General features: G+C 45.5%; 1 protein-coding gene across 1 annotated transcript in view; it reads left to right on the top strand.

The window, feature by feature from the left end:
• Nucleotides 1-6,530: 6,530 nt before the first annotated feature.
• DIPK2B (divergent protein kinase domain 2B) overlaps nt 6,531-18,195 on the top strand; it is a 328,076-nt gene continuing 316,411 nt past the window's right edge. The window contains exon 1 of the mRNA XM_086934102.1: nt 6,531-6,875. Coding sequence (XP_086790228.1) covers nt 6,571-6,875 — 305 coding nt within the window. The 5' untranslated portion in view covers nt 6,531-6,570. The remainder of the gene's footprint in view (nt 6,876-18,195) is intronic.

The raw sequence follows: 18,195 nt of genomic DNA on the forward strand, positions 1-18,195 counted from the left end.
GATCTTGTTTTGGATATATAAAAATATTGGATATTTTTCTAAACTGGTGTGGTGTTCTTTTGTAGTGCTTTCACTGTATTACTGTTGGTTATGTGCAAATGCTTTATACACTGCTTCTGAGATAAGCCTGACTACTCGTGCCAAGCTATCAAGTGGGTGAGCAGGGGTTATTTTAGGAGTGTAACTCCCTTACCCTGATTAGGAAGAAGTGTCCCTACTTGGACAAAAGTGCAAATCCTTGCCAACTAGAGACCCCCATTTCTAACAGTACCTCATCTGTCTGGGTGTGTCTTAAAACATATACATTAGAAATAGAAAAGAGAGCTACCTTCAGGTCGAAACCAGTCAGAAAAAGTGAAAAGGTAGTGGGAACTCTGATCGCAGATTTGCATTCTCACAATGGCGAGCATGTTCTGTGTGTTTGTGGAAACCATTTGTAGCACAGTACTTGGGACTCTCCAATATGATTAAAAAAGCAATTTGGTAGGTAAGCTCAGTGTACCCATCTGAAGTAAGATGCTCAGGGCTTGGCTCCAATTTGCCCATGCCTAAAGCCAGCCTTGCTCTGTGGACCACGTTTGTGTGTGTTTTTATTTGTTTTATTTTATTTCTGAGAAGATTCCGGACTGCCTAAAATGGTGAATCGCTAGATATAAGTGGGCAATAAGATATACTTGGGGACTTTGAAATGAGAACTTTGAGTCTCAGCAACGTGATTGGTGGCGGATTCTTGTGCAGTGTATATGGCCTAGTGCATAAAATCACTAGGACTCTGACATGCACTACAAACAAAATGCTTTATCTTTTGACCATTCAAATTTATTTATATCAATATCTTAAATCAAACAATTCTATCACATTTCTGTGATGTACATTGATACATTCCTTCAAGCAAGAATCATTGTAAAAATCCACAATAAAGTAATGTCAGCTAGTGCCAAAATCAACAGTGCATCATCAAACCATAAGCAAAAAAATTAATTAACAAAACCCAATGCATTTCGGGGCATGTATTGCCCCTTCGTCAGGGGTCTATTTTAGATAAACAGATGTATAGCTTGTAAACAGGTTTACTTGATCTATATTTTCATAATCTGTAGTTATAAGGAAAAACGCATCTGTGCCTTACATGGGTTGTATGAATATAACGGAGACCTGCGAGCCTAATGGGATATATGTCGGTCTCGCCGAGATGTCCGCTCTCGAAGCTTGCGCTGATCAGCGTTCCGCGTTAAACGAAGTGCTCGCCATCTCCTTCACCACACGAGTCCATCACTGATCTGACATAGCACACGTATCGTAGGAATATTTGAAAACACTGAAAAACTTGAGTGCAGCACCCTTCTTCATCCATACCAGGATTCTTGTGCAGGACTATGCCATGTGGTGCAGTGGGGAGGTTGGGAAACTTTGGATGATGTTTAGGTGTTATTTTGCACCACGCTCTTAAGAACAGCAGACCTAAGGTGTCCGAGGGATGCCAAAAAGGGGCACATATGATAAGGTGCCCATCCCCATTTACCCTTTTAACCCCACAACGTAGCAATGTCTGGTGCACCACCTGTATGGTGTGCATTTGTGGCACCTCTGGGCCTTACAATAAAAAGTAGCCAGAGGAGCTCTCTGCCTTCCACAAGTACTCCCTCTGTAACATGCACATTTTTGAAGCATGTATTATTAAGCTTTAAACACCCTGGGCCTCCTTTAGAACTTTTTGGGGCAGGGCAGCATCACAAGGAATCTTGCTGACCGACCCTGCCTAAAAAGGAAAGGAAAGGAATGTGCTGCATTAATGAAATATGGAGCATTCCTGTCCTTTCTGCTGGCGCACAAATTGGTGCCTAGCGCCAATGCAGGCACCATGGAACCATCGTGCAAGGGTGTCTGAATTGTTGGCAGAATTGTTTTTGCACAGGAAGGGACTCCTTCCTGCACAAAAACAATCAATGAAGGCGTTTTCCTCTTTCTATGTTTGTTACAAAATGCAGCACACATAGAAAGAGGAACAAACAAGGAGATCGTTAAGCTTCCTTGGGGAGGCATAGGGGCATATTAACAAGGGCCATATCTCTGCTTTTTTAGCTTTTAAAGCCAAAAAAGCTGAGATGAAAATATTGCCCTATTTAAAAGATAGCATCGGGTAAAAGAGGTGGTAACATGTATTAGCGCATGTTAGCACCCTTTTACCCGATGCCTCCCTTTGAATCTCTAATGAGATGCAAAGTGGGCGTCACTGTGCAGTACAACCTTGTAAATATCACTGATGTGCACATTGAAATATTTACAAGGCTGCCCATGCATTTTAGCAGATGTTAGTTTTTGGAGAAAACCTCTGTTTTCGCCAAAAACTAACGCCTGCTAAAAGGCAGACTTAGCTATACTTATCATTGGGGGTGGATTATGCTGATAAGACCATAGGGTCGTATCAGCAAGGTTATCGCTGTTTTCCATGGAACATTGCTGGAAAACCAGCGATGTTCCATGGAAAACATCGCTATAGCTGGGAAATTATCGTCATTGCGCTATGTATTGTTAATACGGCGCTAGCATGGCGATCATTTTCTGCGATAGCCGGCGATAACTATTTTCGACAATGATAATATTCTGGGCCGCTTGTTAATATGCCCCATAGGCTTTTGACGTTGGACCAGGTTTACATGATTTTGTAATAAGGTACCCACTGCACACAACACAAAAAGTATATCAAATGTGCGTCACTGTAGACACTTGTGAAATGCAATGCAAAGCAAACAGAAAAAAACACAATGTCTTTATGTAGGATGGAAAATTAAAGGTCTTCATTTATTCCTTCGACAAACCAGCCAACACGTGTTTCGTCGCATTGGAATGTTAATTCCGCGACTCCTCAGGGCTGTAGAATAGAACAACTCAACATGTAAGTAATTCCGCCAGTGATAATTCCGACCCGGCAGGGCCCAAGACTTGACGGTGTTGTTTCTGGAATATTGGGATACAAATCTAAAAGGGAAACTTCCGATGCGGGTTCCCCAAACTTCTGGTAACAGGTGTAGAGGTTTGGATGAGCGGCGGAGCCCAGGTGGCTCAAACTTAAATCATGCAGAGCGATTCACTCTTTATGATTGTACCCCGCATGTTGGTTGAAGGCTGTTGTAAGGACGAGTGATCCTCAATTGTACAAGGCTGGTAGAATCGAGCGGCAATGCCGGTGAAGGTCCTGCGGGTCGCCGTGTTCCTGGTAGTGGACCACTACCAGGAACACGGGGACCCGCAAGACCTTCACCGGCATTGCTGCTCGAAGGTTGGTTGAAGGCTGTTGTAAGGACGAGTGATCCTCAATTGTACAAGGCTACTAAAACCGAGCAGCAATGCCGGTGAAGGTCCTGCAGGTCGCCGTGTTCCTGGTAGTGGTCCACTACCAGGAACACGGCGACCCGCAGGACCTTCACCGGCATTGCTGCTCGATTCTAGCAGCCTTGTACAATTGAGGATCAATCGTCCTTACAACAGCCTTCAACCAACCTGCGGGGTACAATCTTAAAGAGTGAATCGCTCTGCATGATTTAAGTTTGAGCCAACCTGGGCTCCGCCGCTCGTCCAAACCTCTACACCTGTTACCAGAGGTTTGGGGAACTGGCATTGGAGGTTTCCCTTTTAGATTTGTATCCCAATATTCCAGAAACAACACCGTCAAGTCTTGGGCCCTGCCGGGTTGGAATTATTACCGGCGGAGCGACTTACATGTTGAGTTGTTCTATTCTACAGCCCTGAGGGTCGCAGAATTAACATTCCATCACGACGAAACACGTGTCGGCTGGTTTGTCGAAGGAATTAAATGAAGACGTTTAATTTTCCATCCTACATAAAGACATTGTGTTTTTCTGTTTGCTTTGCATTGCATTTCACAAGTGTCTACAGTGACACACATTTGATATACTTTTTGTGTTGTGTGCAGTGGGTAACTTATTGCAAGTTACATTGTGTGGGTCACCCATCACACTATTTTTGTGGGGTTATAGGGCTCATCCCCTCGCCCATTCGCACCAAACCATAATTCTTTATTCTCTAATACTCTTTGCGTTTATCACTAAGCAGAGCACCCATAAATGTTCCCCTTATTCAAAAAACCCTTCTCTGTAATTGGAAATGATTTTGTAAATCTGGGGCAGCATCAAAACCATGGGTGTTGCATGGGAACATCCACTGCAACACTCATGGAACACCTCCTTGAAGGAGAGTATGGCAGCGACTTGCGCTGATTTTTCTTACTCCATATCTATGAGTCCATGCAAAGCCACACACTGTAGCTTTGTGTCACCTCATAGATATGATTGAGAGGCCTGCACCGCCGGAGCGTCAAAAAAAGTAATGCTCCAGCAGAGCGGGACTCATGTAAATGAGGCCCCCTATTTCTGCGAATTACTTGTGGAACGGTCCCCACCTGTTTCCTCCTCTTCCGTTTTTGGGTCTTTTCAGATGTATCCGAGTCGCCTCTATTTGCTTCTTGGCCCAGGGGCCATCTGCATCAGTAGGCGGTGTCATTTATCCCAGCTTACAATTGAAGCTTTGTGATTTGGGCAGGTTGAGGGTGTGCCTTAGTGTTCATGGTGGGGTGCGATTTAGAAGCTTTAGACTTCTCATTTTGCCTGCCAGTGGGACACAAAGGTGCACATCCAATCCTTGGCCTCTCAGCAAAGTGCACAGAACAGTTGTTCCATATTTGCCAATTATAATTATGATCATATAGTTCAGTGTGCAAAGGAGGTGGGCAGCTGATGAAATATTGACAAAGAAAAATAGTGTGTTTACAGGTGAGGAGAGAGTGTATGAGTATGTTTGTGGGTGTGGAAGTGCTCAGTGAAGGAGACGTGAAGAAGGACTGAGTAAGGACATTTGAGAAGACAGAGATACAGTGAAGTTTTCAGAAGGAAAAAAGGGTGCAAGTGTTTACCTGTAAAAAGGACAGAATGGGATTGGTTGACATTCCAAAGACCACTACCCCTTCCAGAACATACTATTGTCTAATGCAGTCTCTTATTTTCGGAATTAAAATGTTTTCAATCTTAATTATTCGTAAAAAAATCAAAGTGACCACTCTTCTCTAGTGTCAGAATTCTACATTTGTTTGTACCATTTGTGCAGAGGAAATCTGCACATATGTTATATATTAAAGGTATCCTTTTGTACATGCAAGAGCAACAAGAATACTCTAAAGGTAACTGAAATGTCTCTATTATGCACAGCAAGAAAATCTGGATCCCATTAAATGTTTGCCCCTCGCTCCGCCCCCAAGCCACATCCCCTAGGGCTCAGCCACACTTGGTGAGTACCTGCACTTATGTTTTTCCATTTAAAGCACTGCCAATAGCTATGGTCTGAGCTGTGAATTGTCTGGGGCTGAGGTGACAGATTACTGGATCATCTTTTCACTTGTCACTCACTGTATTTTAGTCTTCTTGAAAACTTGAATAAACGTATTGAACCATAAAATGGGCGTGCAAACTTCATTTCATACACATAATAAAGCATACACGTGCGCATGTATTTCGAATTGGAAAATGATTTGCATTCAGGCAGTATCCAGAGCATACTTGTCATTCTTTTGTCGATTTGTCTGGCAGTTAAACAGGGGGAGACGTGGCCTAGTCTTGAGATGAGGTCTTTGGAACTAGAGACTCATGTTCGAATCCCGGTTATGCAGTTTGACTCAACAGTTCCCGGTGCCTAAATGAAATGTAATGCGTGAATTGTATTTAAGTAATATTCACGGTCTGCTATAGATGGCTCTCATTTCACCGGGTAATGTACAGCGCTCTTTTGCTGCCTTCCAGGTAGGTTCGCACTATATAAATTGTAATACGTACATAGGTATGCTTTTGCAGCACAATTATTTTTATAAAATAGTTATTAGTGTTACATTGAAAACAGAATGACTTGATGGAATAGGCGCATCATGTTTAACAGCATCGCGACTTCTTGATGCATTTTCTGGAAGCGCGTGATTCAGGAATAGTTTATTTATTAAAATTTTCGAAAACACACGACGACCTCAAGCTGATTAGCCAGACGAGGGAGTAAAAAACACAAGCAAGCAATGAAAAAACTATATTTTATGAAGTACGCGTCACGAGCAAGAATAGTGCTAACCAATAAAATGGGGAATCAAAAAAATATGCGTGGAACAAAGTTAATGGAAAACCATGTAGTCATATTGGTGACCGAAGTGTAAGTAATGACGTCATACGCGGTGGAGCTTCCTTGGTAAAATGCTGCTGGGCATGCTCCTTGGTACCTGAACTGCTGCTGTCGTGTGGCATCGTCGAGCCGGAGCCTCGTGCGGCCGGCGCCTCTAGGCGCTCAGTGCAGGATTTCCTCCTTTTATCTGCCGGTCACAGATGAGCACCGCGTGTGAGAGTTTCTAAATTTGGTGAAGGGTGGGACAAGCAGGCGCGAGGCCACCCGGGCCACGAGAGGAAAGGTAACCATAGCAATGCAACTTATCTGCATCCTCCATGCCGCTTCCTCGCCGACCAACCTACTTCCCACAAAAGAGGAGCACACCAATCAGACACCACCAGTCTCCTGCTGGGGATGGAAGCACCCGCCGGCGCCTTGAAGCCACTCACTGTGGGTTGGGTCCTCGCAGAGGGAGAGCTGGGCTTCCCCTGGATGTGGTTGAAGATGTGGTGTATCTCCACAACAGTTGTGTGGTGTGTGCTGATTCCGCTCCAGATATGGCTGCTCGCCTGCAAGCCCTTCTCGGATGCGTCGGATCCTTCGCCGGTGCCTCGGATCAAAGGCAGCTACAATTTTGGTAAAAGTTTCCTGGGGCTGGACAAGTGCAACGCCTGCATCGGCACGTCCATGTGCAAGAAGTTCTTTAAGGACGAGATAAGGTCAGAAGCCCGGTTTGTTGGTTTCTTGAAGTGTACGCGGTGTTTGATGTCTGGCGAGAAGTTCAGAGAACTTTCTTCTTATCTACGTCAGTGAAATCTCAAAATGCAAACGAAACTTAAGTACACAAGTAATCAATATGTAGAACCTTGATCGGAAAGTTTGTTGACATCACTTACAACTGTTACTAGAAAGCCTTATGCTTTCCGGTGGCAACTTCCTCTAAATAACTGGAAATGACAAATTAAGGTGTCTATGGGTGGGTAACTGGGTTTATGAAACCTTTAGAGCGATAAGCATTGTGAGATAGAATGTTCTTTGTTATTCCAAGTCAAGGCATGTCCTTCCAGTCCCATGTTGTTGTACCTTGTCATATCATGTAATGGCAACTTATGATGTGCCATGTTATGCCATATTAGGCGTCATACCATACTGTGCCATCCATAACATGTCTAGTTGTGCCAAGCCATTCCATGATATATCGTGTAAGGTCAAGTCGTGCTCTGTCAAGCATAGCATGTTGTCCTGCGCCATGTCGTGTCAGGTCCTGCCATACTGTGCCATTATTACCATGCAATGGCTATGTTGTACTATGCCATGTCACTTTATGTTGTGTCGTGTTATGCCATAATGGACCGTCCTATATCATCCAGTGGCATAGACTGTACAATTGATGCTGTTACTTTTAACCCCTTCACTGCGGCGGCTATTCCACCGCAGTGCTAAGGGGGCGGGGCGGCCACGCGGCGGGTGCATGCTGGTGACGGAACCGCTCCGTCACCAGCCGCGGTTGAGCTGTGCTCATGACAGAGCGGTTCCGTCATGGCCCGCCCACTCAATAGAACGCGCAGCGCAGGCGCGAAATCAGAGCCGTGCAGGCGCGGCGGCCGGGCCATGACAGAACCGCTCCGTCATCAGCACAGCGCCACCGCGGCTGATGACGGAGCGGTTCCGTCATCAACATGGATACGTCTTTGCTGAGACGTGGAAGGAACTCGAATGAATTCTAATACAGAATAAAACAACGTCGTTAGAGTGACGAATAGAGAGAGGAGAAGAGGCAGAGAGAGTGAATCAAAGAGGGAGGGATGTGGAGAGAGAGTGACTGAGCGAGAGAGCGGGGAGAAAGAGCAAAAGCAAGTGAGAGCGAAGTAGGAGGATAGGAAGCGTCGAAGAGAAAACTAGAGGGAGAGATAAAAAGGAGAAATGAGAATAAGGGAAATAGAGCACGAGGAGTACTATGGGGCATATTATCAAGATGGGGCGATACAATTATCGCCGCTTTATCGGCAGGAAACTGCCGCTAAAGTGGCGATAAGGGGCTTGATAATATGCCCTTGAGAATTCCCATAGAAACCCAGGTTAGATGTTTAACCTGGGTTTCTATTGGAATTCCATAGAGCATATTATCAAGCCCCTAATCGCCACTTTAGCGGCAGTTTCCTTCCGATAAAGCGGCGATAATTGTACCGCCCCATCTTGATAATATGCCCCAATGACTAGAAAGGGACTAAGAGCGAGAACATGAATGGCAATAGGGAGGGGCAGATAAAGGGAGAAAGAAAGAGATCAGCATAGATTGATGATCCAGATTGCAGGACTGCACACTTGTTGGAAATTGTAGAACCGAAATCGGATGTTAATATGGTGCAGAACAGCAAGATTGTATTAGATACCTTGATGTGAAAACAACCATTGGAAATGCAATAGGTCTCGGATTTATTTGAGTTAGAGCTAATGGCATTGTAAATGGCAATGTCTTTTAGCCATGTGTTATGGAGTGTATGCATGTGTTGTGTAGTGGAATTATGTGGTTTGGATTGGAATTGTTCACCCTGCACACTCACACACTGTTCACCCTGCACACACACACTGTTCACCCTGCACACACACACTGTTCATCCTACACACACACTCTCACACTGCTCACCCTGCACACTCACACTCTGCTCACCCTACACACTCACACACTGCTCACCCTACACACTCACACACTGCTCACACTCACACACTGCTCATCCTACACGCTCAGACACTGCTCACCTTGCACGCTCCAACAATGTTCACCCTGCACGCTCACACATTGTTAACCCTGCATACTCACACACTGCTCACCCTGAACGCTCACACACTGCTCACACTACACACTCACACACTGCTCACCCTACGTAATGCGAAAAGACCTAGCTCAGCCCTTTGGCCTGTGTTGTAATCGTACAGTAGGTTGTGAGTAGTTGTGCTTGATTGGTTGAAGAGTCCCCTCCTTGCTGCTCCCCTCACAGAGGGCCGGCTGCCTTTATGAAGCTCCCAAGACACATGTTCAGCTGTTCTTTGTTTTAGCTCCTGTGTGTCAGTGCACTGTGTAAGCGCACAAGCATACCCTGCTCTCTCTGGAACAGTCACTCTGCACTCTGCCCTCAACAGCACTCTGCCCTCAACAGAACTCTGCCCTCAACAGCATTCTGCCCTCAACAGCACTCTGCACTCTGCACTCAACAGCACTCTGCACTCTGCACTCAACAGCACACAGCACACTGCACTCAACAGCACACTGCACTCAACAGCACACTGCACTCAACAGCACTCTGCCCTCAACAGCACTCTGCCCTCAACAGCACTCTGCCCTCAACAGCACTCAAAAGCACTCAGCACTCAACAGCATTCTGCACTCTGCACTCAACAGCACTCTGCACTTAAAAGCACTCTGCACTCAACAGCATTCTGCACTCAACAGCACTCTGCACTAAACAGCACTCTGCACTCAACAGCACACAGCACTCTGCACTCAACAGCAAACAGCACACTGCACTCAACAGCACACAGCACTCTGCACTCAACAGCACAACACACTCAACAGCACTCTGCACTCAACAGCACACAGCACTCTGCACTCAACAGCATACAGCACTCTGCACTCAACAGCATACAGCACTCTGCACTCAACAGCACACATCACTCTGCACTCAACAGCACACAGCACTCCGCACTCAACAGCACACAACACTCTGCACTCAACAGCACACAGTACTCTGCACTCAACAGCGCACAGCACTATGGACTCAACAGCACTCTCCACTCAACACCACACTGCACTCAACAGCACACAGCACTCTGCCCTCAACAGCACACAGCACTCTGCACTCAACAGCACACAGCACTCTGCACTCAACAGCACACAGCACTCTGCACTCAAAAGCACACAGCACTCTGCACTCAATAGAACACAGCACTCTGCACTCAACAGCACACATCACTCTGCACTAAAAAGCACTCAGCACTCTGCACTCAACAGCACACAGCACTCTGCATTCAACAGCACTCTGCACTCAACAGCACTCTGCCCTCAACAGTACGCAACAGCACTCTGCACTCAACAGCATTCTGCACTCTGCACTCAACAGCACTCTGCACTCAACAGCACTCTGCACTCAACAGAACACAGCAGACTGCACTCAACAGCACACAGCACGTGATTCGTGACGCAAATGCAGTTCAAATGTCTCGCTGAGCAACTCTTGGTGTGCGAGGATAGGAAGCAAAGCAAAGAAAGGAGTACAACTCATACAATGCACTAAAAACAGATTGTCACAGCCAATAGGGCTAAAAGACGAGGCCTATTGCATTTGCCAATGCTCGTTTATATACCTGTTCATATCACACATGCTGTTGATAAGCACACTAAGTAACAACTTGCTATTATATCATCTAATTGTAATCAGATGTAATGGCAGTCGCTCCCCATTGGGTGCTGGGACACACATAGCCTGTCATGTGTCTCCAAGTGATGCGGGCCATTTCAATGGTACACAGCCTGGGATGACCATCCCAAAAAGCAGTCTTCTGTTTCCAGATGGTTGCAGCTTGGATTGCTTTGTCTCAAACATTCTTGATCATGCGTTATGTAGGTCTTATTATCAGGATTACTCCCTCAGCCTTTTCTTTTAATCAAATTGATCTCTTTTTCTCTTACTTGTCTAAAATCTGAATTGATGGCCATGTAAAAGATATTACTCCGACTAGAGTTGTAGCTGGCGTGACCTTCCTTTATATAAGATACTTATGTCAACATTGTGGTTCAGTAGTTTGATTATGCTAGACTTGCGTTAACTTGGTGGTGTGATTAAAGCTTTACTGAGTCTGAACCATGGAAGTGTGATGAGTTTATAATAACATAATAGACATACTTGTAGAGCACACAGTGACCACAAAGTGGTCTGCTGTAAGCTAGCAGATTGTTATCCTGCTCAGAGGTACGCATTATGTGGACTTCACAATAAACAAAGGCTGAGCGGTTTTGGTGGGATTTGAATTTGTGAACAGGGGGTCAAACACAGATTACTGCAGTGGTCCACTGAGCCACCAGACCCAGCTAATCACTGTTACTTTTGGTGCAAATGTGCTTATCTGTCATTGGAGCTCAATGTGGAACCATTATTATCCGGCATCAGATAGGACATGTCGGTGTGGGTGTCTTTGCAACTCAGTGTTGTTGGCAGGGGAGCACTCTTTAACCCCTCCACTGCTGGTGAGGGAACCACTCCATCATCAGCCGCGGTCGTGCTGTGCTGATGACGGAGCGGTTCCGTCACGGTCCGCTCGGCACTTCTGCGTGGCGCGTATTCTGCACCTGCGCTGAGTGTTCCATTGAGCGGGCGGAGCCGTGACGGAACCGCTCCGTCATGAGCATAGCGCAACCGCAGCTGGTGGCGGAGCGGTTCCGTCACCAGCATGGGCACGCCGCGCGGCCCCCGCCCCGTTAGTACTTTAGCAGAATAGCCGCCGTAGTGAAGGGGTTAAAATGATGTTTCTTCTCCATCTGCTCAACATGAATCAGAATTATCTATATGTAATTCTGACCACCACATTTCAATCTTAACAATCCTCCACACCATCCTTCTTATGGGCTGGAGGGCGGGCAGTCCTGTATCCCTTTCCGTAAGTGTGTCCTCTCGCCCATTGATGGAGGACTGGAACTAGCAGATATTAAATCTTCTTGCCAATTGATACCCCTAAATGACATATTGTTTGTGGGTCACAGTGTCCCCTATTTATCCACGAGCTGGAATATATTGAGAGACATGGTTTATCTTGACTTGCTCTATTGCCGGCACAAGCGTTGAACTCTTCCACATACACGATCATGACCCTGCCATGCTGGCACCATGTGCTCCGATGGATTGGGTGGGATGGGGTCTCAACGGCATGAAACTCCACTATGGGAGGGCACATCACTTCGACATACAGTGGGACAATTTGGCTCACCTCACTGGAACTCTATAGGTATCTCTTGGTTTGGAGATGTACAGCAGGGCAGCCAAATAAGGTATTTTCCACAAATGGTCTAAATTTGTGACATGCATACATCCCATTTCTGTCGATATTTTCAGTTACGTCACGCACTGGACACTTCCTCCTGTGAGATATGTGTGCTCCCAGAACATAATTCTTTGGTGGCCCACTTAATCAGACCCTCCAGGATATCGCGATTTCGCGATTTCGCGGTTGCCGCGAAATCGGTGCTTTTGTAAAAATGCAGCGATTTTTACAAAAGTGCCAGCGAAATCGGCACTTTTGTAGAAATCGCGCGGCATTTTAACAAAAGCCGCTATATCCTGGGGGGTCTGTGTAATGTGTTAACGAGTTAACAAGCGTCCTCCTAATGAATGGGCGACCCCAGATCAAAGGTGGCGCTTTTTGCAGCCCAAAGAGCTGGGGGTCCATAGGAGGGCACGCGAATGCATGACAGAAACACTCAATAATAAAACAGCAAACCCAAGCCATTGTCATGCCAAGGCGCGATCCGCCCTCCTTCAAGGGCAGAATGCGGCCCATTACCAAGGTCTTTGCCCTCAGCAGTGCCACCTCGGGGCATGTCTAGAGTGGGACGCCCCGCTGCGGCCTATGTATCTGCTGTCTGGCTTCAATCCACAAACGGCCGGGCAGGTTCCAGCTGGAAGCCCTTGGCAGTGAAAGCACCACTGCGAAGAGTGTGTGTCCAACATTTGACAGAGCCGAAAGTGTGCCATGGCAGATAGAAATTGTTTATCTAGGCTTGACTTTTATCTTTGTGTTCCGGCACTTCGAGTTTTGCAAGGACCAATAATGCAACCAACACAAATAACAAAATTCAGATAAAGCAACAGGATGCAAAGAGACAACAAAGAACAGGTAACAGGATCAACTAATCGTATCTGAAGTGGGATAACTGGAGGTCTCTGGTAGATAGCTCTGCTGCTCTGTGTTGGTTGTGGTGGCTATGAATGGGTGCTGTGATGGCAGACATCACTGCGTTGCAGTGCTGGGCAACACCGGGTGCTCGCACTGCAGGAAGACTGGAGTGATTTCTATCCAGTATTGTAGTTCTACACTGGATCATCGTGACCCAGTGGCATAATGAAAAATAATGGGTCCCCCTGCAAATGGATGGATGCACATAAAATGCCTCATAAATGCCGCTAAATTTCCATATTTGTGCCGCTAAATTTGCTAATCCATGCCGCTATATCCTGGGGGGGTCTGCTTAATGGTATCAGTACGTGGGAAGAAAGGAACATCTAAACATTATCGAATGCTCCTGAACAATACCCCTGAAACTCTTAAGCAGCTGTGTGATAGACGTGTACAAGATGTGGGCCACTTAGATGATGCTGACTGGAGTGAAGCGTGGGTGGCTCCCTAAGTCCTGGCTGTGTCCATGTAACTTTAATTCTGATGGGGTATCTGCACCGAGTTTACTACCACCCAACTAGACTGAGTAAATTGAGAGCGGGGATAGATCCACACTGATAAAGCTGTAGAGATGAATTGAGGACCTTTTATCTTATAATTTGGACTTGCCTAATAATTCACATTTATTTGTTACAAATATACAATATATTATCCATGTTTATTAGTCAACATAATATTCCAGATCCGAGGATGGCTATACTGTGTTGGATGGATGAATGGGGACGGCCAAGCTGCATTAGACTCTTTGTGGTGGTTGGTTTGTTGATTGCTAAACGGGCCTTCGATTGCTGTTGGAGATCAGAGATGACCCCTTATCGGGAGTAGGCATGAGCGGATTTTGCGGATTGGCAATCCGCGAATTTGCGGATTTGCAAACTCGCAATCCGCAAAATCCGCGAATTCCCGCGAATTTGCGGATTTTTTTTTTTTTTGTGTTCGCCCGTGTTTCTGCCAGTTCGCGAGGGTTTTTACAATTTCGCAATTTGCGAACTTACCTGTCGGGTCGCAAGTTTTGCGAACTTGTTGTTTCTACGTGTCCAACCTGTTTGGGACACTCTTCTTCATCACTGCCACTCTCTGTCACCACTGCCACTCTCTGACTACTCATGCCACCCTCTGGCCCACCCATGCCACCCTCTGTTTCATCACCACACCCTCTGGTTGTCCAGTGTACATTATTTTCGGCAAAGCAAAGCACACCTTCCCTGCCTCAAGTGACCTGAATTAATTTGGGGCTGATTAATGTGTCACAGAATATTTTTTTAGCTGGCACCTGCTTCCTTAGTGCGCCCTGATTAGTGATCTTTTGCACTTGCTAAGTGCTTTCATTGTTGCAAAATTAGTTACAACACCTGCCCTGCCCCAACTGACAATAATGAATTAGGGGCTGATTAATGGATTTTAACTTCCAGCCTGGCTCCTGCTTGTCTCCCTTAGCTGTAATTCAGGACCTTTGTGGCATATGTGTAACTATTCTGAGGTTCAGAGCAGGGTCACATAATAGTTGCAACTGGCAACTGAACTCTGGAGGGGCCCCTCAGGAAGCACTACAGGAAATGGCTACTAATGATGTGCCTGAACTTTTGAACCTGGTAAGTAGTTACTTTCAGTTTTGCTTAGATCGTATTTCTGCAATTTCGCACTTATTCGCGGGGCGCGAACTCACGCGAACAGTGCGAGCAGTGCGAGCAAAATCCGCTGCTCGCGGATTTGCGGATTTTGCAGGAAATTCGCAAATCTCGCGGATTGCGGATTTCCCGAAAATCCGCAAAATCCGCGAGCGGAACGGATTTTCCGCCCATGCCTAATCGGGAGGAATGGACATGAGGCATGAACTCCTGTGCAAAAACCTAGGAGTATGTATATGTCTCCAGAGGCTGCCCTCAAAAATACCTCAAGGACTGGGGTGTATGATGGGATTATCACCAGGGTCTAAATCCTATGTAAACATTGAGGCATGCTGAAGGGAAGCCCTCCACTGTCTATTGAATGCCCTTGCCTGACCTGTGTACTGCTGTATGTTGTTGAATAATATTTAATAAAAGGTGTTATTAAAAAAATATGTTTATCTGCCTCGAATCTGCTGACTGGATAGGAATGTAGTCAGTAGATGATGGCTTGACCAAGTTGGCTAGGCACTTTGGTCCGTTTCACATAAAGTGAGAACTGAATGTGTAATTTAAGAAGTGGGAAGATTACCGTGGGTAGTTAAGTTAAGGCACATTTTCTGCCACATTTTCGACATGATTGTTTTCTTACGTAGTTGAAGGGCTGGAACAGTGCTTTTTAACTACTGTATACTGATAAATGGTTGCTAGTGAAAGGGACTTTCAAGTTGTGAGCTATTTCGGCTAGAAATATAGCAACATTTGCTAAAATACCTACAGTGGACAACTAAAAATCACACCATAACATGCACAAAGCAATGTAACAACACAATGAAAACATAACAGTGAATATCACAACAAAACAGTCTGAACAGAACAACAATTATAATACAAACAAAATCACGCTGTAATAACAGAGCACACAAAGACAAATGCACTAAAACTGCACAACACATCACCACTACAGCCCACAGCAAAATGCCACACAACAAATATACACAAACATTCTTGCCACACCTTACCACCTCAAGCATCCTGTTTTTCATGATATGGTGGTGAAAGGTGTTTGGAGCGAACACTGCCTTAATTTACCAGCAAGGACTTGAAATAGTACCAGTCAGAAATGATTTATGATCTGGCCCATGGCCTCTGCCATTATTTTGGGCTTACTGGTCCATTAAATATTTGAAGAGCTGCAGGTCTGCTATTTTATCATCTTACAGCAAACAAATGATGGACGGAATGCGGACAATGCAAACGTTCTCCCCCAGTCAAAAGATCTGGGTTAAATTCATGATTCTTTTGCCCACTACGCCACCCCAGTTTGGACCCAGCCATATGCAAATCAGTCTTGACCCTGTGCCCCATGGGAACAGTCCAGATCGAACTGCCAGGCCAGGTCCCTGTACCGGAAACAAGCATCCTGGGACCGGTTTCAGGGTATGTGACCCTTCTTCAGCCAGGCTAGCTTGAATCCAATGGCACAGTGAGCAAGGGACCCAGGTCTGGGCATACCCATCCCACTTAGGGTGAAAAGTATTACAGCAAACACATGATGGACGGAATGCTGACAATGCAAACATTCTCCCCCAGTCAGAAGATCTGGGTAAATCCATTGTTCTTTTGCCCACTACGCCACCCCAGTTTGGACCCAGCCATATGAAAATCAGCCTTTACCCTGTGCCCCATGGGAACAGCCCAGACCAAACTGCCAGGCCCTCTCTTTTCTCTTTTTGCATTTTATCATCTTAGGCACCGGTAAATGGTTGCTTGTCACATGAACTTTAAAGGCATGTGCTGCCATTGGCTGGAAACATAGCAGCATTTCATACCTATCTGAAGTAAACTGAGAACATAACACAATATCGTAAACAAATAAATCATCATGTTTTGCATTTATAACTTCCTCGTTCCCTTGGTTTAACCAGGCAAAATCCATGGATAGAGGTAAGATAACTGTTGCTCAACTGGTCCCTGCGCACACTCTTGTTTTGAGCAGGAATCAGAATTAACCCTCTCTGACATTATCAGTGCCTGGGTTCTGTCAATTTTATTTAATGCAAAATCATTTAGCTGACATTAACTAAGGCTCTATGCCGCATAAATTGTCATGAAAGCTACAATTTTCACGACGTAGTTGCCAAAGCAAAAGCATTTGCAAAAACGTGTAAAGTTACTTAATTTGCCATAGAAGTTTGCATGGTTTAATACAAAATGTCACATTAAAACAAATAAATAAATAATACTGTTAAGCCCACAGATTGCCTCGCCGAGCTAACATTGTCAGACGTTAAAAGTGAACCCAAAATTCGCAAAGATACTTTCTGCTAGTGTAAGACCTTTTACAGATGCAGAGATATGCACCATGAGATCACCACGTTGAGGATTGGTAAGTGTGTACTCCATAGGAAGGCACAAGAGTTTTTCAGGATTAATATCCGTTCTTTCAAAATTGTAGTATAAAGGACAGGACTATTTTTGATTGCAGTGAAGTGTCTTTATTATTTTTCATAGAGCAAGGACAGCCGACACGTGTTTCGCCCCCTCTTGGCGATTTGCGCCAGGGCTTTCTCAAGGCTAGTTTGACTTTTACGACGTCAATATTTTGGTTTCCAAATTATTTCAATGTCCAAAATATGATAAATACAATTCTTCAGGAACAAGCATTCTTTTGTAAAGCTATTGCCCTCTGCAGTCTCAGATCCTAGTTCTTCGTCGACATGGCAGTTCTCGGGTTCAAGCCTTGAAATCCTTGGACCTTTTGCTACCTTACCCACACCATGAGATCACCACACCTGTAAACCCCGCTCGCGGGGAGAGATTTTGGGCATTCCTGAGTGTTTCAAGGTGTGTTTAGCCTTGGAACTTGTAAACGCCCACAAACAATTAGGTTTGTTGAGATTAACAAACTAATTTAATTCCAATTACAATCCTGGAAAGGGTTGCATATCTACTTCAGCCAAGTGCTGGCCCAAATTTTACGGCACTGTCAGTGAAGGGGTTTCTCCACAGGGTAAAATATTATCTCTCTGGAGAAAATGAAAATAAATGTGCATTTGCACTGGGGAATCCATTCTCACTATTTGTAAGTCTCCACCAGGGAGAACCCTTGTAAAGGAAATGCACTCCCAGCACAGAAATCATGTGATCTGTCAAGGAATCCACATGGATATTGCAAACCTGTACGAGGCAGAGCTCACCATGTGGGTTTCTAGAGGACTTCATGACTTTCAAAAAGTAAGACATTTACGCTCAGGCCCACATGTATTATAGTGTTGCATCACCCTTGTTCCATGCAAGGTGGGGCGATGCAACACTAAAGCCACGCAAGGCCACCTTGCGTGGCTTGATAAATCTGGAGTAGCGCAAGGCAGCGCAAATTGCTCCCTTGCATTACTCTGCCCCAGGAACGCTTTCCATGGGTGGAGCGTGGGTGTTCCCAGGCATCCACCCATGGATTTTGGCGCATCCCAGATTTACCATTATT

This window comes from Lissotriton vulgaris, chromosome 8 (genome assembly GCF_964263255.1).
Source record: "Lissotriton vulgaris chromosome 8, aLisVul1.2, whole genome shotgun sequence".
NCBI classification, from domain to species: domain Eukaryota; kingdom Metazoa; phylum Chordata; class Amphibia; order Caudata; family Salamandridae; genus Lissotriton; species Lissotriton vulgaris.